General features: G+C 32.3%; 1 protein-coding gene across 7 annotated transcripts in view; it reads right to left on the reverse strand.

Annotated features, from left to right (window-relative positions):
• Window positions 1–712: 712 nt before the first annotated feature.
• The window catches only part of LOC129953876 (probable serine/threonine-protein kinase DDB_G0286465), a 386,722-nt gene continuing 365,822 nt past the window's right edge, over window positions 713–21,612 (reverse strand). For all 7 annotated transcript variants that reach the window (XM_056067400.1, XM_056067398.1, XM_056067399.1 and 4 more), the window contains 2 exons: window positions 5,599–8,402; window positions 713–5,532 (listed from right to left, as the gene is read on the reverse strand). In XM_056067400.1, coding sequence (XP_055923375.1) covers window positions 6,322–8,402 — 2,081 coding nt within the window. In that variant the 3' untranslated portion in view covers window positions 713–5,532; window positions 5,599–6,321. The remainder of the gene's footprint in view (window positions 5,533–5,598; window positions 8,403–21,612) is intronic.

The raw sequence follows: 21,612 nt of genomic DNA on the forward strand, positions 1-21,612 counted from the left end.
GTATTGAATCTATGATATTTATAATAGGGATCATCAAAAATTGTTCGGAATATTTCAATTTTTTTTTTGATTCTATTGTAAGAAATGTGTTGTGAAAGGAACATTTTAAACTACACATAATCATAATCCTTCTATAGAAATGTGTTTTCAAAAAATTGGCAACAACGACAAGTAAATTTTATATAAAGTCGATAATGTCGTATTCCTTATCAAAAGTTCACCAATTAAATTTTCAGTATTTCATAATATAAATTTCCTTTTTTCATCTCAAAAACCACACATATTTCCAAGTTTTGTCTTTGTTGTATTTTTGTTTGTTTTGTTTTTGCAAAAATGTACTATTTCAATAAAAGTTTTTTTTTTTAATTTCTTTTGTATATAATGAAAAAGCAGAGATTTATGCCCATAATTTTAAAAATTAGTTACAGCTATTCAACCATCACACACAAAAAGTTCGCAATATGGCGTAGTCAATTTTTCTTTTCTTTTTATCAAATCATCATCATTATACTTATACTCATAGTTTCATCGTTTTCATATTTCGGTTCATATCAAAGAAATTGTTAATTATTTATTTATTTTTTTTTAATTTGTTTTATATCACAATGCAAAGAATTGTCTGTCTGCTTGATGTTTAGAATTAATATTTATTTGTAAAATTTGTGTTTTGCTTTTAATATTTTTTTATTTTGAATATTTGATTGATAATAGGTTTTTTTATTTTATCATGAAATATTTTATTTTCTATTCAACTCTAACTACATATCACTTTGGACAAGAAGCGATCACATGCTTTCAAAGCTGTCGCAAATTATTTTTGTTTTTAGTTTATTAATTTTTGTTTTTTAGTTTTTATTATCATCATTTGTTTATTTTATGTAAAACACACATATATATATTATTTATATTTGTTATTTTTTAATTTGTTTTAATATAATATATAGTACTAATGTGAATAAGTCAAAAATTATTTTTATCGTTTTGTTTTTTGTTTTGTTTATCACATTTATGAGAAGAGGTGGTAAGTTTTACTATCCACTACCTAAATACTTAAATAAATGTTTAATTTAATTTTATTTTTAATTTAAATTTTAATTTTTAACTTATATCTTGAGTTTGTCGTACAAGAAATTATTAAAATATTATTGAATTGAGACAAAAAATAAATTTAATTAAATAAGACTGTGCCTTAAAGTTTTGTTTTGTTTATTTTTCGAGAATTACTACTTTAATTGTGGTTTTTATTAATAACTTCTTTATTTTATTTTCTGTTAAACATTTAAAGCGATTTGGTATGCGCTTATGCATAAATATAATTGCTTTTGAGAATTTTGTTTTGTTTTCTTTTTCTTTTTGTTTTCTTTTTAATTCAAAATTGTGGTTTTAAGATACTTTGTAATTTTTTTAAATTTTTTTTTTTTATAATCTTGTGTTATTTTGTAACTTTGTTTTGTTGCTGTTTTTGTTTTCAATTTCCAAGCCCTAAAACATTTATATCATAATTTCTGTTTTATTTTTTATCTACACTATTTTGTTTTTGTATTGCTAAAAATATAACATTATTAGATTAAGATAGTATATATTTGTCTTTCTGTCTCGAAATTTGAGACTTTATTTTGTGCTATATGTTTCAGCCCGAGTTAATTCGATTTTTAATTAATGTTTTATAATTTTTTAGATTTTATTTTGCTTCGTAGTGTTCTTTTTTTTTAATTTTATTTTGTTACTATCGAGAAACCAAGGTTTTATGTTGTTCTGTTAATTTTAAGGGATATTTATGTAAGTATAATTTTAAATATAAATTTCATTTTGTTTTATTGTATTATATTTTTGTTCTTTTAAAAATGTAATAAACCAAATTTTTTAAAATATTATTCAATATTGTTCATGTACAATTATTATTAACAATTGTACAGGAAAAAAAAGTAGCTGCCATTAATATTTCTTGTAGTTTTTTTATTTGGTTTTCGTTTTATTTTTAAAAGTTAAAAATATACAATACTATTTTGTTTTCAAGGGTGAGTCCACAAATATTTCAAAGGTTTGTGATTTGTATTGCTTAAGTTTTTTAAGACTTATTTGACAGTATATGTTGGTGTTTTTGTTTTTAAGAGTATTTTGATTTTTTTATATTTTTAAAAAATAACACGCCTCAATAAAAATCAAAGTTAGCTAAAAGAGCTTTATCATGTTGTCTAGATAAAAAAGATTCGAAAATAGTGATGCATCTCCTTATAAACTTAGAGTCAAATTTTCATGGTAATTAATTAATAACATTTTAATCATAGTAGGAAAAATGTCACAAAAATGCCAAAAGTTAGTTTTTGTAATTGGTATGGTATGCTTCCTTCATGAAATAATATTTATTAAAGGCAAAGAGTATGAATCATGCATATTACATTTTTACCAACATAATAACTTCGTCTGGGTTAAGTTCCAGTGACGACGACGGCTCTGGTGCTTTTCCCTCACTCTTTTCTCTGTCGCAATTATCGTTTGATTAGAGAGGAAAAAGAAACAAAAAATACAAAAAAGCAAATTTTGTTGCGTTGACGAAATCAAATTCTTTTGAGGTACCAGGCGAACATGATTAAAAGTAAGTATTCACTGTCATCCATCTATGCTCGCCACTCCCACTCTTCACAAAACTACGTATACTCATGTTATACATACACACTTTTTACCCGCCAAAAGCGTTACGTGGCTAGTGTAGAGACACACCTAAAAGTATGCTTGAAAATAATTCTCATTCGCTTCTGTTGCATACTAACTAATTGGAGGTTTAACTTTTAGAATTTGTTTATTTTAGGAGACTAGGATAGTTAGAAGTCGAAGTTTTTATGAACCTAGTAGTTTTTGAAAAATCCTTCGAATACTCGCCTTATGAAGTGGTACAGATTGAAAATTTCGAAAATTAAGCTTGATGATAGGGTTCAGTCCCTGTTCTGATCTGTTTTTGCCGCACTTTTTTCTCTGTCTCGATCGTTTCGGGAGACGAGAAAAATAATCAATTTCTTTGAGGTATCAGGCGAACATGTTTAGAAGTAAGTATTCATTGCCCACCATCTTCCATCTGTGCTCTGTGCTCACCACACCCACTCTTCTCCAAACTACGTATGTATAACTCATGTATACATACACACTTTTTACCCGCCAAAAGCGTTACGTGGCTAGCGTAGAGAAACACCTAAAAGTATGTTTGAAAATAATTCTGATTCACTTCTAATCTATACTAACTAATTGAAGGTTTAACATTTAGTTTGTTTTTTAAGAGACTACATAACTTGAAGTTTTTACGTAACTAGTAGTTTTAGAAAAATCCTTCTAATACTCGTCTTATGAAGTGGTACTGATTGAAGATTTTCGAAAATTAAGTCTGATGATAGGGTTCAGTCCATGCGACTACAACGCACAACTCTGATCTGTTTTTACCTCGTTTTTGTCATTGTCTTGATCGTTTCGGGAGACGAAAAATAATCAATTTCTTTGAGGTACCAGGCGAACATGTTTAGAAGCAAGTTATCATTGTCCACCATCAAAACTACGTATGTATAACTCATGTATACATACATACACACTTTTTGTTTTGTATCTGTGGACTTTACCCGCCAGAATAGACACGTGGCTACCGTAGAGAAACACCTACAAGTATGTTTTAAAATAGTTCTCATTCGCTTCTGTTGAATATTAAGTATTAACTAATTAAAGGTTTAACTTTTAGAGATTTGTTTAAGAGGCTAGATACACATAGGTAGAAGTTTTTGCGAAATTAGTAAATTTAGGATAATCATTTCTAGAATTCTCATATTTTTGACTAGCTTATAATTTCTTAATGCGTTTTTAAAGAGAGTAGAGTAAGAAAGTTATTTAATGGGCAGTAAATAGACATTTAATCGCTAGTGAGCGTGTGCTTTCATTATGTTTAAGAATTTAAACTTAGTATTAGTATTTTCTATTATTTAATTCCATAATTTATTAAAATTCAATTCTTTGTAAAATTATATGATGATGAGAACTTTTTAGTAGGTAAAGCAAATTGAATTAATGAACAACTGCTAAAAATATGGTCTTAAGACAGTAAGACCAAAAAAATCTTCATTGTTTTCATAAGAACATCTTAAGTTTATTTAGTCTGTTTTTTCCAGTTTCTGACTTGTAATGTGTATGTCCTTTGTGAGCCGAATTTTCAAACAGTTTACAGTACTTTAACCTGAGCACAAAAATATCCAAAAAGTGCCAAAAATTAGTGCTTGTCTGCTAGTCTGCTTTATGAAGCGTGTTTAGAGACTGATGCTAAGGTGCGAGTTTTTTTTTGAAAATTAAGCCTGATTTATTGCGACGGCATAGGTGTGATCATGCTTAGTACAACACTCTATTCTCAGTCTCGATTGCTTTGAGGAGAAAGGAAAAAGAAACAAAGAGCGTTTATTAAATTTTGTTGCACTGGCGAAGTCGAATTCTTTTGAGGTACCAGGCGAACATGTTTAGGAGTAAGTTATCTCTTCCCATCGCCGTAGAAGGGTGTAATTGCTGTTTTCTGTTTTTCTCACTTCCAATTCGTGATCATCAACACCTCTTAAAATTATGCAGAATGCATGAATAGTTGTGTTGATGAATTCGTTTGAGGTACTAGGCGATCATGTTTAGTAGTAAGTATTTACTGTCCATCACCATGAAAATGTGTAATTGTGTAGCTTTTTTTTTTACTTCCACTTACAACCGTGGTTGCCTCACCCACATTTATCAAAACTATGTATGTATTACTCATGTAATGCACACACTCTTAGTTTTGCACCTGTAGATTTTAACCCTCAGAAACAACCGTGGCTGTGGTAGAGAAACATCTAAAAGTATGTTTGAAACAATTTTTAACTGCCTGCGTTGCTATTTTGAACCTTGTTGGATAGAGAGTGATGCACAGATAATATGTATATAGGATGGTGCAAGTGTGATTTTTTTATCATTAAGGATTATTTTATTCTCATAACCTTAATATTTGTTCTATATTTTAATTCGATAATTTATTCCAATTCAATGCTATTCTAAAAATATGAATTTCAGTGGTTTGGTAAAATTGACATTTTTTTAAAGGAAATTGAATTTCCTATAGAATTGACCTATACATTTTTCTGTAGGTAATTTCATTTACGAGAATGGCATCAAACAAGAAGAATTTAAGAAAGTTAGATTTTATGGTCCATCTCCGTTTTGCCTATTTAACTATTATTAACTACATATATATTAAATCAATGTGAAGACCAAGCAACGTTTTATTTTGTTAATATCAAAAACCATTTCAATGTGACTCTAAGTAATAAATTAAATTTTAAAAAGTATTAAGTTCTTCCTTTTGAAAACTAAAACACCAACACAACGTCTTTAGATTAAGTAATAACTCTTCAAAAATTAGTTTCACATTTTTGTTGGCTATTTGAGATTCTTTCGTATTTTGTTTTTCTCCTCAAAAATAGTTTTTAAGTGATGCGTAAAATATGAGAAATATCCTGGTTTAACAATACCATCGTAAAGTAACTGAAAATACCAAAACAAAAATTAATAGCGATTTCGTCAATTTATTATTCAAAGTCTAAAACCTACCTTCTGGTTAAGTTAAATCTCCACATCAAAGTTTTTATTTTTATATATAATGAGGCGATTACTTCTCAAATAATTATTTGTTTTGTTAGAATGGTCTCAAAAAATATAAATAAATAAAATAAACAAAATTAAAATAAAACAAAAAATTGAATTGTTAAACATTTTAATTTTAATTAAACCTTTAGATTAATGGAAAAAATTATAATAATAAGTATTTATATTAAAAAAAAAAGAAATTAAAAAAGGATACAAAATTTCTTTATCCAATAACATAAAAAAATATTATTCATAAAATGTTTATGTTGTAGGTGTTTGTTTGTTTTTATATAAGATTTAAAACTAAGATTATTTACATTAAATATAAAATATTTTATAAAAAAGATAAGAAAAATAAAAACAATAATATAATAATAATTATCTAATATCATCATATAATACAGAGTGTGTTGGTTTGAAATAAAATTAAAAATAATAAACAACTTAATTTAAAATAAAATAAAACACTTCTTCAATGTTAATTAAAAATAAAAAGAAAAGAACTAAAAAGATTAAAAAGTAAAAAATAAAAATCTTCATGGGGAAAACAGCCCAAAATCTATCATAATTTTGTTTTTGATTGATGTTAATATTTTCTAATGCATATTAAATGAAGAATTAATGTTAAACAGGCGCCCAATGGGCCAAAACTATAGACGCCAGCTTAATTCTCCAACCTTTGAGTCATCATTTGAGGGTGTTGTAGATGTTATCCTCGTCGGAAGAGACTGATCGATTATTATTGTGGTTGTTGTAATTAGCATTGATTTTGATATTGGGTCTGTTTCCTAGCACCGGACTGTTGGAGCAGTTTATCTGCACACGACTTACGGCGGAAGGACCGGCAACGGTACCATAGTCCGACACCGACACCGGCACTCCAATACTGGTAGAGGTTTGTTGATTGTTCGCATTCGCAGCAAAGGACCCAGTCTCTATGCGAAAGCCATTATTGGCGTTGGTGATGGTAACAGTGTCGCCATGACAGATTTCCGCATAGATGTTCTCCTTGGTGTGATCGATGAGATTGAGAGCCATGTGGGCGGGATTTGGAGAGCATAGCTCGTTCGATGACTCATCGCTGGACAGGAGAAGTGAATCACGAACACTGCTGTAGGGTAGGTCATCGAGGATTGCATTTGGGCTGCTGGCCGCATCGAATCCAGCGGTGACTTCTTCGCCAATATTGAATTCGAGCTTTTTTGATGTTGGGGTTTTTGGTTCCTTAGTCGACTGGCTCTTTTTCATCTCGACCACATTCATTTTTTGGGGCACTGAGAAATGCAACAATTGGTGGAGGCTCGAAGATGATTTGCTGTACTGTCGGGTCTTGACATAGAACTCGGTGTAGAGTTTTTGAGTGATGAATGATTGGGGTGGCTTGTTCTCCAGATCACCGTCACCGTCGTCGTCATGTTCATGCTCGTGTTCATTCTCGTTCATGGTGTCAGTACTTTCAGTGAAGTTCTTGGGCAACAGGTCGGGTTTCCCCACCAAATCAACCTCTTGCAAACTCAAACTCTTCTGAAGCGGTGGTTTCTTTGAATTGCCTGGTTCCTGGATGCCAATTTCTGATGTAGATCTTTCCGAAATGGATTCTGTATCCAAATTTGCACCAAATCTTTCCTGCAGCATCTTCGACATGTCATTGTATCGTTCCATGCTCATCCGCTTAGCCTGAACATCGAGGTCTAGACTTGTCAACGAAGTGTGCTTCTCATTGCGACGGAACCACTTCTTTTTGGTCGACTGGAATACTTTCATTTTTTCTGAGATCCTATTGTGGCCAGAGGATGACTGTTTCTGATCATCTTTGGCTTCCATGTTGGCCAAGTCGTTTTTGCTAAGAAATATGATAGAATCTTCTTTCTCGTGAGCTATGGAGGTCTTTTCGCGCCGCAGCAGCTTCGGGAAATTCAGGGGTTTGAGGATTTTTAGGCCATCTACGCGGCTCTTGCTGCCCGAACGTTCGGGTCGATGTAAAATTTCGACTTCAACCATTTTCAAAAATTGATCACAATTGAACTGACAGAACTTGAGGATGTTCTGAACATTCTGATTGGCCAACATTCGCTGCTCGTTTTCAAAGCCCAGCAGGTATTTGACCAAGATCATTTCGGGAGTTATGTGAAGCTTTCGCAAATGAAGAGGATTTTGTGCCTCGACACTCTCAATAGGACAGGCTATAACAACGTTCTCCATAGTAATTCGACTTATTGTGAGATTTTCCGGTATGGAATTAGTCGTTCCCGTCGGGCCGGATATGTAGCGAATTGTCATCGGGAGTTCTTTATTCGGGGCTATAAGTGCTGTGATTCTATGCACACAATCTGGATTGACTTTCTTTTGCCCATCGGAAGAGTTGACTTTTTGCAGAATTTGTGGAACACCTGGTTCGATTTCGTAGAATTTTCCCTTGGTCGATAGGGATACATAGAGAACTTGACGGTTCTCGTTCAACAACTGAGCATATCGACCTTTTTCCTTCTCCCGACCTGAAGCGCTAGAAATCTTATTCGATGAGGCTGATGATTCTTGTTGTTTTCCATCTTCAAAAACTGCCAACAATCGGAATACTTGGCCTCCACGAGCTGTGGTTTTGATGTATTGCGGACGAGCTGCATAGCCTTCAGCTGATTGAGATTCAGTAAATGCTGGCAGATTGTCAACCGAAATGAATTTGTAGACTCGTTCTCTTACAAGTTGAATTAGGGTCGTGTAGAGGGTTGCCGTGGGAACACCTTTGTCATTTATGGGCGAGAAGTAGCCTGAAAAAAGACAGTTTTATTTTATATTGTTATATTTGTTTTGAAATTAAAAAGTTTAATTAAGACCCCATAGCAACAGAGACCTCTAATTTCCAAGGTAAAGCATACTTTTACTTAGGTTTTCTGCCGAAGACGATGTGGGGAGTATTCAAATAAATTGGCTGTCATTTTTAAAATATGAAGCATACAATAAATAAATTGGGTGGCACAACAGTTCGAGTACTGTTATAAGGCATGAAGGGGACCTACAGTTTTTAAGACGAATCCGAACGGCTAATTTGAGAAAGCACTTTTCACGACTAGAATTATCCTTGGAACATATATGTCAATTCCTCGCAACACGCAGTAAGCGTGAAAAAAACTTTAAATTACATAGGCAGGGATCGAACCCAAGAACCCTCTGGCATGACAGTCCTAAGCACTATAACCATCACATCACGGGTACTACAAAAAATATGAAGCATGAAATTGATTTAAAATCAACTTAATTTCTATCTTTAAACTTAAACAATGTTCAGAAGATTGCAGGAACTAAACACAAAGTACATATGATAACTTTTGACAGCACTAACAAAAGAAAGTTTGTCAAGTTTCATGTGATGGTCTACAAACTACAAACCTACCCTACAACAAGACCATCACCATCATTATCATCATCAAGAGGACGAAGTGTATACATCCACTTATTGGCAACCTCTGTTTCACTGTGTGCCATATATTACAAACTTCTTAAAACTTCCCTGAATGCTGCTTAGGTATACAATATTTTGTGTTTTGTGTGAGTTTTCAAATTTTAATTGAAACAAAAACTTTTTCTTCAAGGACCAGCATCCCACACCCTACCATCCTGAACCACACTAGACCAACCGAAACATTTTAAACGCTTAACAAATTATGTTCACTTTTGCTTTCCTACAAAACAATAATTATTTTGATTAGCCTTGCTTTTGATTACGATTACTAAAATAAAAGCTCTCTCTTGTTCTTCGTACCGGTTCTTAGCATTTTGGCAAGTTTTCTTTATCAATTTTATTTAACTATTTTTAATACTCTACAGAATCTTTAATATAGGGACCAACTCCTTGTTGCAGTCTTTTCAGTGGTCCAGGAAAATTAGACAATCACTTCGACAAACCCCGACAGTCAAACTTTGGTGGAAAATTTCTTCCTAAGAAGTCGTCTAAGTGTAGCTACCATTAGGAACAAAGTTGTTCTCTTCAAGTTGACTAAAAATCAATAAATCAATCAGTTACATTTTAAAAATTGTCATGTTCTTCAAGAATTACTGATAATAGGTTTTCTAATAAAAGTTTCATATAGATATCAAAAATCGATTGTTTTTTTAATGATATATCAAGTGGTGTTTATTGCATTGCATAGCCATCAAAAATATAAAAGTCATGATCGCCACAACTGTGGTTACAGAACCATATCCATGATTTTTTCCATGACCAATTAGCATCCGTATCGTGATGGTTATAGTGCTTCGGACTGTCATGCCAGGGGTCTTGGGTTCAATCCTTGCCTGTGCCACCTTAAGTTTTGTTTTCACGGGTACTGCCTTTTGCTAGGAATTCACAGATCCTCGAAGAGTAATACTTGTCAGGAGAAGTGCTTTCTCAAATTATCCGTTCGGCACAGAAATTGTAGGTCCCCAACATCCCTGATAATAATTGCGCACAGGAATGATTAAGAACCTGGATCCTTTCGAGCCATTGCGCCTTCTTATTTTTTTTATTTTCGCATTTGCATTCAATTCTATCTTTAAGGACTTGAAACAATTGTGGATCATTCGGTACCAAAGAAAAAAGTCTAAAGTTTTTAAATCACAACAAAATACGGTAGGGATATTTTCTTGCACAATCGCGATTGTTTGTTTATATATGTCTATCAATTCCCTGTCATATACATTTATTTATCAAAGCTTGCAATTCATTTAAGGTACATTCACACAGCCAGCAAAACAACCGCACAAAACCAGACTATAAACATAACAATTAGTCTTTCATTTTTCGATCCCCAAATGTAACCATTTTTCTTATTAACCTAGCCTTAGAGGGATAAATAGGTCTCATCACTAAAACACGATCTTGCAAAATACGAAGTTATGTGGTTTGTAGAATTCTTAATTCCGAAGATTGTCAAGAAATCGACAATCATTAACGACGGGCTACATCAGCAAAATTCTCAGTTATTTTGGAGCAATGCACACTATTTTGATTCTTTACACTACGTACTTGTTTCAAAAGGTTAAGCCAAACAAACGTTTTACTATTTAGAAAGAAGGAGCTTTACCTAATACGTATGCTTAAGCTATAAAATCAAATTTTCAAAAATGATTGCTAAAGTGTTTTAAAAGATACCAACTTTAAAAACTACAAACAATTATACAACTGAAACCTTCAATTGAAAACTTTTTATAAAAAATTAATTATTAAAGTTCCTCACTCAAGAAGTAAAAAAGAAGGGTGGAAGAAACTACAAATTCCAAGTTAATGGAATATTCTATTTTATTCTAAGGTGTTCTATGGCTGGCGTCCCTCTCCAATACCTTGTAATATCGTTCTATCTTGTACATGCATATTCTCGAAAATATAAGAACAAAGGTCCAAAAAATGGATTCACGAAATGGTATGATTGGATTCGACGCAGTTGTCATCCAAAGTAACACGTCAAAAGTCCCGCAAAATCCACTTATTGAATTTTTGTAAAATGACATTCTAAGAGGGGTAAGTAGGGAGGTGTAGATAAATCAACCTGAAATATTCTCTTTAAAACAACAAAAACATAAATAATTATCCATTTTGCGGTTTCAAAAGTATTGGGCTGGAATTTGGCATTTGTCAAACTGAGTTGTAGAACCAATTTTGTTGTTTTTAGTTGAAAGTCTAACATTTACGAAAATAGCTTAGCTATCGAACAATGCATAAGAATTGTTAAAACCTGCTACAAAAATGATGATTGTTAAAACCTGCTACAAAAATTATGGTTCTGCCAAAGCTTATAAGTGCTTTAAGAGGAGATTATGGTTTACATAATCGCTAAATTGTGAGGTAATTTTAAGAGGCTGGATTGGTAACAGATATTTTAAGTTCTGTGCATCATCGTTGCGCTTGTACCACTAAAAATGTCGCTGCTGTTGGTGAAAGGGTTGCCAAAGACCCCAATTTGTCGATTTCTATTCGTTTTCAGGAATAAGGACTATCTTACGTTACAATATGGCGTATTTTGCATTTGGATCTACGACTATATACATAAATATAAAGTCCAGCAACACAACATCAAGCCAGCTGACAATGAAGTCGAAAGGGTACATTTCTCACTCGGTGGGTAAGTTAATAAACAAAATAGTTGTATTTGGGGTTCTGAGAATTTTAAAGTAATAGAAGAGAAGCCATATTCGTCAAGTTATGGATGAGATAACGCCCAATATGGTGTCAAAAAGTGGTAGAAAATTGCCTCAAAATAATCGATTCTGGCAAAAATTCGTGGTGGTCGTTTCACACAAAATGTCAAGGTTCAAACTTTATAAATATCATGAAACAAATATTTTATATGTGTTTTATTAACTTTCAATTATGAAAGCGAAAAATGGATTACCCTGTATTATGGCCAAAAACTTGCACGATTTTCATAGCTGTGAATTTTAAACTGAAACAAAAATAAGTATTACCAGATTAAAATAAAAACAAACACATCTAAAAATACACCGGTTTCAACTAAAACAAAATGTCAACACCACTGGTAACCGTTATTTCCAAATGCCTGTTTTTGTAATAAATCTCCTAAATATCTACCCATACCTAGATTTAGGAGGTTTCTTCTGGTACATTAGTGTTTTAATGGCAAAGCTATTACAACCATTACCTTTCTAACTTGAAATCACCGTTAAGAAAAACTGATTCCATATCAGCGAGAGTGCAAGTAGGAGTACCTACAATAAAAAGGCTTACGAGAATTTTACCATAAAACAGTCATACTTATTCTTCTGGCAATGCCTCTTAAATGGGTATAAAGTTGTGGGTGTGGGATATTTGATTGAAACAAATGTACAAATACACATTTCATTTGAAATGCGAAATATATATTTATTTTACTCTTTCAAATGTGGCAAATATAATGGAAGAATATATACATACTATGTACCACCTTATTCGAATATCCCACAAGCCTTGTCGGCAGGCAAGCAAGGAAAAAAAGAAACCATCAAATGGAATGGAAGTGCACTTAGCTCAAATGTATTTTTACAACAATAAAACCAAAAACAACTAAATAAAAAGGAAGAAGGAAGAAAAATAAGAAAAAGGAAACTTAAACACCATTTTCTATGACTGCTGTTATGCTTGAAGATGATGATGATGGTGGTCGTTTGGTCTTTGGCGCCCACACTTTCCTGCCAACTACCGAGACCGAGCGACTGTGACTGAAGACTCAAGACTGAACTGAGAACACTGAAGAAATGAGTGATGTTTTTGTGTTCCAGATTTTTCTTTCTGTCGAGTAAATTTCTCCTTCATTCAATTCCAAAGCTATATCAAGTGAATTTTATTATATACGAATGTTTCTTGTGTTTGTCTTCAAAAGATGAACGAATAAAACATTTTCTTTAAAGAAAACAAAATGATTAAATGAAAAACCTCTAAGATAAATGGTCTAATCTGCATAAAATCTGATAAATTTGTATGTTTTTTTTTTATTCTTTTATCCTTTTTTATGAATCTTTTGGGCCTTGACTCAGAGATCTGAGACATTGTTGTTGTTAACCTTACAAAGCTTCATATACCCGTGTATGGTCGATAAAATAGTGCGCAGACAGATAGAAGTAGTAAATATGGTTTGAGATGCAGGATATACAATTAACATAATGTTGACTGTCTTTGATAGGACATAATAAAGAAAGTATTAAAATAAGTTGGCACAGTGGTGTGGCTTTGATAATGGTCATTGCGAATATAGATCGATCACAAATATTACTTTTTATTTACATTGTCAAGTGCTTGGCTTATAGAGCAAATGCATATAAGATACTCAAATAATATATTGCAGAAGTAAATCAAAACCGAAGTTCAAATGAAAAGGCGTTTAAATTAATGAGGTACAAAGTGAAACGTTAAATCGTGTGGTTTTCAATCTGGTAATACCTATTTTAGGAGTTTTTCTTTTTGATAGCTGTCACTTGATTTATGCTAAGTTTGGTTTGCCATTTCATAATGAATAGACTTACTCCTGAACAGCGTTTGCCAATCGTGCAAAAATAATATAATGATTCAGTTAGACCGAAGCACGAAACGAAAGAATCAATTTATTGGATGAAATTTTTGTTGAGCGCTTCATCTCACGTCGAGGGCCTGTGGCGAGGTCTCCAAGATTGTGCGATGTAACACCGCTGCCGGCTGGACTATTTTTTGTGTGGAATGATGCGAAGTCACTTTTCTACATAAATAAGCCTGAGACGAAAGTGCTCTAAAAGTGGGCTTCCCGTCTGGAATGTATTCGAGCCAGCCGGAGCCATTAAAAAGTTTGAGGTTTGGATCTTAATAAGTTAGTAAGATCAATAGTAGGTATTTATATAAAGTACTAGTACTTTTAAAGAAAAATCAATTGATGCTCATTTCATATTGATAAAAGATAGGATACATTAAAGCTTTAAAACCTAAGTTATTATGCAGAATACGGTGTAATTTTGTAAAATTCCTAATTCAAAAAATATACGAGGATTCGAAAAATCTAGCTTTTCATCAACACGTTTGACTACAGTAGTAATGGTTTCATTTGCCCTTCAGGGACGCACACATTAACTTGCCTTAAAAACTCAATCTTTTTCACCAGCTGCACTATTGTTGGCCCAAAATGTGCTTTACAAACTACCCAAAATTACTTTGGCTACTGTGATTGTAATATTGTCACCATTTTTGTAGTAAAATCTCAACAATTTCAATTCTTCAATTCTTTATTAAAACGTGTTTTGTTATATTTCTAAGAAATGTAGTAGTAGTTTTTACTTGTTGAATGTCAAATGATGACGTTTTCAAAAGTGACAGCTCCCCAATAGTGGGCAGCTCAAAATAAAATCAATTTTTGCAACATTTTTTCGTTTACTTTAGTTGCTTCTATATAGATCTACTTAAAATTAATTATATTAGATTTTTAAAAATTTGGATCTGACTGCTTTGATAATGGGATTTCTTCTTCTTAAGCAAAGTTTGTTGTGTGCTAAATCACCACGTCTTCTTATGAATTTAGAATCTAAAAATCTTTATCAAATTTAAATACTCCTCAAAATCAAAAAGTGCCTCAAAATATTTGAGATCTGGCTGTAAGTAAATATGTAAAAAAGGTTTGGTGCCTGATTCGTTGGATTTGATCAATGGAAGTGTTCATCACAAAAGAGTAAACTCTGCTGATTTTGAGGTCAGATTTAGGTTATCATTGCTCGACCAATACGAAGGTACTAGTACATCTTTTTTTATAGTCTACGTAAATAACACAACCACTTATACCTGTATAAGTTTTTAAATAATTCTAAAATTAAAAAATACAATATCAAATTTTATTTATTTACAGGTTTAACATAACATTAAAAAAAAAAGACCAGTTTTTAAGAATCATGAATATACTTTCTGTACAAAGTTTTCTATTTCCGGCTTTCAACTGAACTAATTCTAACAAATAAATTATTTTCTGTAGACTATGCGAATTGCATTTTTTTGAAAAAAAGAAAACATTTTTTATTTGTTGAAAAACTTACTTTTTATTATAATACAAATATTAAATACTGGGAAAAAAGTCTATCAAAAGAAATGGTTTGTGTATTTGAACGAACTAATCTACTGCACAAACCATTTCTTTCGATAACTTAGTTTTCCGGTATTTCATAATTTTTGGGATGAGTTATTTCTAACGTTGTGAGTGTTCTTAGCATGAGCTAAGTCAGGTGAAGAACCATGCGGAATATTTTTGTTAGCGGCGCGAGGCGTAAATGTAGCTTTTCTCAGTCAATAATCCAGCAACATCTTATGAAAGAAAAAAACTCATCTCAAGTGAAAAGAAATCTAAATTAAGGTTGAATTTGTTTTCATCATTTAATCGATTTAAAAACTTCGAATACTTTTCGAAATCACTTTACGTGAATTAAAAGCAGCTGACCTATATAAATTCAGTTAATAAATGATTCAAATGATTGTCATAATAAATTTGTATAAATTCTTTTGTTTTTGTTACGTTACTATTTGCAGAAAACTGTATTCTTTGAACTCAAATTTTGACAACTCTTTTACTCGAAATGTTATGAAAAAAGACTTTTTGCTTGTTGAAAAATTATTTTCAATGCTTTTTTCGTTTCCTCTACTACAAAGTACAAGTTGAAACTTCTTATGCATTACATAAAGAAGTTAAGGTTCATTTCCCTTAACTGGAAACATAACTGTTTTTAAAAAAATTCCTCTTGTCAAATTCAAATCCCACCAAATTACTTTGGTCGAATTCACTTGCAAATCTTAAATATCGAAATGTAGAACACGGGAATTCCCTACGTGTTGGGTTCGAAACAATAACATCGATATCGATTAAAGTGAATTTCAGAATTCCTATTCACATTTTGAATTTATTTCAATTACATTTCGAGTGAGTGTGAAATGTAGAACCAAGCTGATATAATTAGGTAGGAAAGTTAGTAATTTATCGAGAAACATGCCTTCTTTGGCAATGTTAGCATAATTTTGATTTCTCAAAGTTTATTTTTGAAGCAATGTATTATTATTTAAATGAGTTTTTCTCCAATTATGAGTTTCAGTCCATCTTTCACAGAATTACCTTAGTTTCGAAAAATCGACCCTTTAGTGAAATTAATGTTTATTTTCGCCTTACATTTTAATACTCCAGCGTTAAATGAAAATCACGCCCTTGTGTTAAAAATTCTATGTCAAATGTACCTAACGTTTATACTTATAGAAGCACGATTACTAAGGTCATAAGCAAACACAGGTGTATTTAAAAATAATCTTTTATTATTCCCAATGTGCATACTTTCCCATTCAAAAACTGACCCCGTATTGTATTTTTAATCCTCTCTTTGGTGTCGGCTTAAACCTTCACGTTTGTTGACAGTTATAATTCAATTCAGTTTTATTTTTAAAATTTTTATTTAGTCCGAATCTCTGAATTCACTCGGCAGGTATTTGCATTAAGTTGCAATGAATTATTGCGTATGCGGTATGCCTCTTCTCTAAAACTCACTTAATACCCTGAACACATCCCAACATTAAGGTTTTGTTTATACTTTATGTGTACCCAAGTGAATGACGATGCCGTGCAGTGCAGGGACGACTAAAACGACGATGGTATTATTTATTTGCATTGCGGCGGCGGTTGTCATTGCATTGTTTTAATGTACGCTAGTGGTGACCTCTTGTGGTTTGCCAGTTTTATAAAAATGTATCTGCTTCTTTGAACACAGTTGAATGTGTAGATAGAAAAATTAAATTTGCGAAAATTGTTGGAAACTCCCGCATCCTGCTTGAACTCGGATTGGAGTATTGTTGTTGACACAACGAATGCCGACAACGACACAACCGCCCGCCCGCCATTGCCACTGTTACCGACGACGACGACGCCACAACGAGTGACATTTTTTCACATTAATAAAGAAAGGTGCGGGAGACTTTTGGTGGATTGCTAGATAGATGGGAAAAACCACAGAAAAGATCAACTACTTTTTCACTGCGTGTATTCTATGAAGGTATAAAATAAAATGGTAAAGAAAATTAAAATAAATGAATTTTCACGAGGTTTTTCTTTATTGCAGATTATTTTAAAAACTGAACTGGTGTTTTTCATTTTTTTATTATTTTATATGTGATGGACAGTAGTGGACTTTATTATAAGTTGGCCTCTTTACTTACATCCATTAAAAAACTTAGTAAAGTCAGCTAACAAAACAAAATTATGTCGCGGTTTTGTTCAACCTTAGTTTGGTTGCAGATAAAACAAGAAATCTCAAAAAGTGCATAAAGCAGTAAAAGCCGTAAGCTCTCACTGAAAAATGGTAAACAACAAACTACTTGTCATACTCTCGAAACACGCCTTCAAGATAAATATGATTTATCAATTGTATCAACATTCATAATCGAGACTTACGTCAAAATTCTTTTCAACTTTTTTTTTTGGTTTTGAAGCTTAGTACGCAGCTGAAGTGAAACGATTATTTTCGGCGGTCTTCAAGTGCAAAGCAAAATTAAAACGAAAACCACAGCGGAAAAATATTTGTGGAGAGTTCTGTCAGCTGTCAAAAACAATTGACAAGTTCTAAGAGTCAGCTGCTGGTAAACAAAAGTGAAAAGAATTCTATCTATTAACATTTTGTTGAGCAGTTAGTACATGTTTTTTTCATTTCTGTAGCTACATATATTACTCCAGAGGTTCGCAACGGGTGAATTATTTTTGTGAAGCCTATGCTCCAACTTTCAAATAGCTTCACTGGCTTCGACCAACGAAGCCAGTTCTTTTTTTCCTCCAAAGAGAAATCAATTTTTTTTCTTCGTTATATTTTGTGGAGGTTGAAGCTCGTCTTCATCACTTCTTGCACATCACCAATAACATCCTCAACATCCTGATTCAGAAATGTATTGTTGGAACACATTGGACAAATCCATTTTATTTTAAATTTTAAATCAAATTAAATCAAAGTCAAAACACCGAAGGTCAGGAGTAATCAATTTTTTTTTTCAATAAAAAAATTAAACGTCAAAATTTCGCAAGCAACTAATATGCCGGGCAATTAAATTGAGAACGAAGAGTGGAGAATTGTATTAAGAAATCAAGTACAGCTATCCACTAAAATGACACATTTCGTCGTTCAGCAGCGTACTGAAAAACGAAAAGCACAGCGAAATTTTTTGTTTATGATTTCGTCATGTCATTTTTGTATGGGAATTTTTGTTTCGCATCAGCAGCGTACTAGGCTTGGAAGTGAAACAGAAGCGAAACAAAATGACAAGCACTTAGCGAAAGTTACTGCAATTTTATCTAAACTTTTTAAATGATAACTTATCAAAGATCATTTCATTTAAGAATTGAAAATACTGGTATAAGCAAAATTCAAAATAAGCAAGTATTCGATAAAATTAAAATAAAGAAGAAAAAAGCAGTGGAATACTTTGGAACATTTATTAATAAAGTTTATTAAATATTAATGAGTACGTGCTACTTTGACTAAAGCAAATTTTTGTTTGTTTCTTCAAAACTAATTCTATGGCAAAATTATATTGAAATTTTTTTTCGAGTTTTGAGTTTTTCAAAAATTTGGAACACAATTTTGAATGGAGTTTTCGATTGTGATATATTTTATTAGCTACGTCTATTATCTAAAGATTTGATTAAAAAACCGGTGATATTCGAACTCAGGAAATCGAGGGTTTTAGAATGCGATCAATCTCAAGTGTTTTCAGAAAAGTCCAAAAAAAAACAAAAAACGCTTTTTAAACAAATTCAGCTGAAACCATATTTAAGATCAGCGAGTCGTAGGCGTCAAAAATCAATCATCCAAAAAACGCTTTATAGACAAATTCAGTCGTAAACATATTTGAGATCAGCGGGTCGTAGGCTTCAAGATGCAATACATTTGGAGTGGTTTCCCTTCCCATTTCAATTTTCGGCCTTTTTTTAGAAACGCGATCACTATCATGTACGGGTATGCAGACGAAAATTCTGTTATCACCTTTAATAAGAATTTTTCCAACCTTCCTTTCACGCCAAAACTTATAATTCGAAATCATTTTAAAATACATAGTTCTGCCGTAAAACTAGAAACTCAATTGTATGGTCGTTAACGTTTGAAATAATGAATAAAAAGAAACAACCACCTTTGATAAAAATTAACCTCGTCATTTTCTTTAAATAAAAAAAAAATAACTAAACGAATTCAGAACTCTTTCTGAATTTTAAAGTTTAGGCGCAGTCTCGGCTATGAGTAGGATTTTACAGCATCTTATTAAACTATCCTTATTCAAGAACGAAAACTAAACGAAGCTTGACGAATATTAAGGGTGCATAATGTAATTTCCTTGTATTCGTTTATGTTTATCTGTGACACCAACCTTAATCAAGGCAAAACAAAGTACATGCTGTCGTCAAAAAAGGACTTACAACACCACAGTTTCGGTCAAAACGTCACAATCGACAAACGTTACTTTAAGGTAGTTAAGGTATTCGTCTACCTAGGCTCCGCTTTGAAACCCGAAAACAATAACATCGCTGAGATCAAACGAACGCTGTTTCTTTTGTCTAAGAAAGCAAAGCCCTCTCTGGAGGGACCAAAGTGTCGGTATATAAGACCCTCATCATCCCCGTCCTGCTATAAGGTGCAAACGCATGGGCTATATAACAAAAGCGAATGAAAGCACCTTGGGTCGTTTCGAGGGAAAAGTTCTTCGTGTGATCTACGGTCCCGTTTGCATGGAAGGGAAGTGGAGGAGAAGATGCAACGACGAGCAGTAAAGACTGTACCACAACGTAGACATAGCCAAAAGGGTAAAAGACTAAGATGGCCTAAAATTTTGAATATTAGAACGCGAGCGAAAAACAAAGTTGGGTGAACTATTCTATCTTCTCGGTGTGCCGGTAGAAAGATAATCTCTCTACTTGACAGTACGTCCGAAATTAGCCTGAAGGGTAGACTGATGAGCATTTTCGGGAGTGCAAGTATTGCGGCTGAATTGTTTGAGGGAGGCTAATTCGACAATACATTGTTTGTAAAAACTTGGGTAAAACTATGAAAACCATGAAATATTGAGTGATGTAAAAGTTTCGCTTATAGTAATCCTAATATTTCAAAGAACTTTTTTTAATTCTTTCCAAAAGACTAAGACTTGTTTTAGAAGCACCTGTTCAAGTTTTGGACAAATGACTGCTTTTCAAATAACAGTTATAACAGAAGAAGAATTGCAACATTTTTTGCGCGCCGTCGGACAAATCCGAAGCATCTAGCAGTTAATATAATTTGAAGATAAGACTGTCCTTTTTTACAGTTTCGATGAATAAATGGTTTCCTTGATGCAGCAAATTCACTTCTTTCTGCTTAATCTTTAACTTCTGGTTGCACAAAATGTTATGACATGGATTTAAGGTAACCTCATCGGGAATATTTAATTTTCCTAGACACAATACAAGTTTTAGCATAATGTTCAGAAGTTGGGACATTTGGCTCAGATCCGTTTTAGATAAGAGAAAATAGTTATTATTTTAACGATTTTTTTGAATGAAGTTCATTTAAAGGGTCTTGAAATTATTTCCTTCAATTCTCACTTCATTTTTGACAAAATCCATCCCTGGGTTGTTGCCCATATGATTTATTCTACACACAGACAATGTGTGTGCTCTTGTGGTCTTGTGTCGTGTTGTTCTGTTTTAACCATACACCTGGGTTTTAGGAGTTGGAGATGGTGTTTTCAGCTTTTTTTTTAATGTTCATTGTTATTTCTCTAAATAATTCTTTTATACATTGTTTTCCCACAACCACACATTTTATACACACATCACTTTGGGTTTTGTTTTTTAATTTTTGTATATTTATCACTAAAGTGGAAAGACTCTTCCTGGATGATTTTTCTTTTGTTTTTGTTCTCCTCAAGCTTTGCGTAATTGAAAAATTAAATTTTAATTTTTCGTTACAAGATTTTATGTAATGTGTTCTGAATTTTGTTGTTGTTGTTGGTTGTGTGAAATTGCCGCATTGTTTTTAATGTTTTGTAATGCAAATTTCATTATTATACTAGGGTACAGGGTAGGTGTAGGTTGCTCAAATGTGGTACATTATTATAATTATTTCTTAATTAATTTCTTATTAAAAATGTTTAAAGTAAATGGAAAAAAGAAGACTTTTTATGCTCTCACCCTTTGAACAACAAAAATGTAAACAATAAATAAATGGAACAAGACAAATGTAAATTGAAGTGATTTAAATAAAGATTTAACACTTGGGGTTTTAGGAGACTTAAAAAATCGTTTAGGCAATGAGCATAAGCGCTGTTCTCGAAAAACGGAAGAAGGAAAAACTGTGGCAATTTTAATATTGGATTAAGAAAGGTGGTATTTGAGGAAGGTTAACAGAAAGATTAAATTAAATAAAAAATCAGTCAAGTAAATAAACAAGGACAATGCGGGAGTACAAACAAAAAAAAAGTCTGAAATGCGACCCACCCTGGGAGATAATTTG

This window comes from Eupeodes corollae, chromosome 1 (assembly GCF_945859685.1).
Source record: "Eupeodes corollae chromosome 1, idEupCoro1.1, whole genome shotgun sequence".
Lineage (NCBI taxonomy): Eukaryota > Metazoa > Arthropoda > Insecta > Diptera > Syrphidae > Eupeodes > Eupeodes corollae.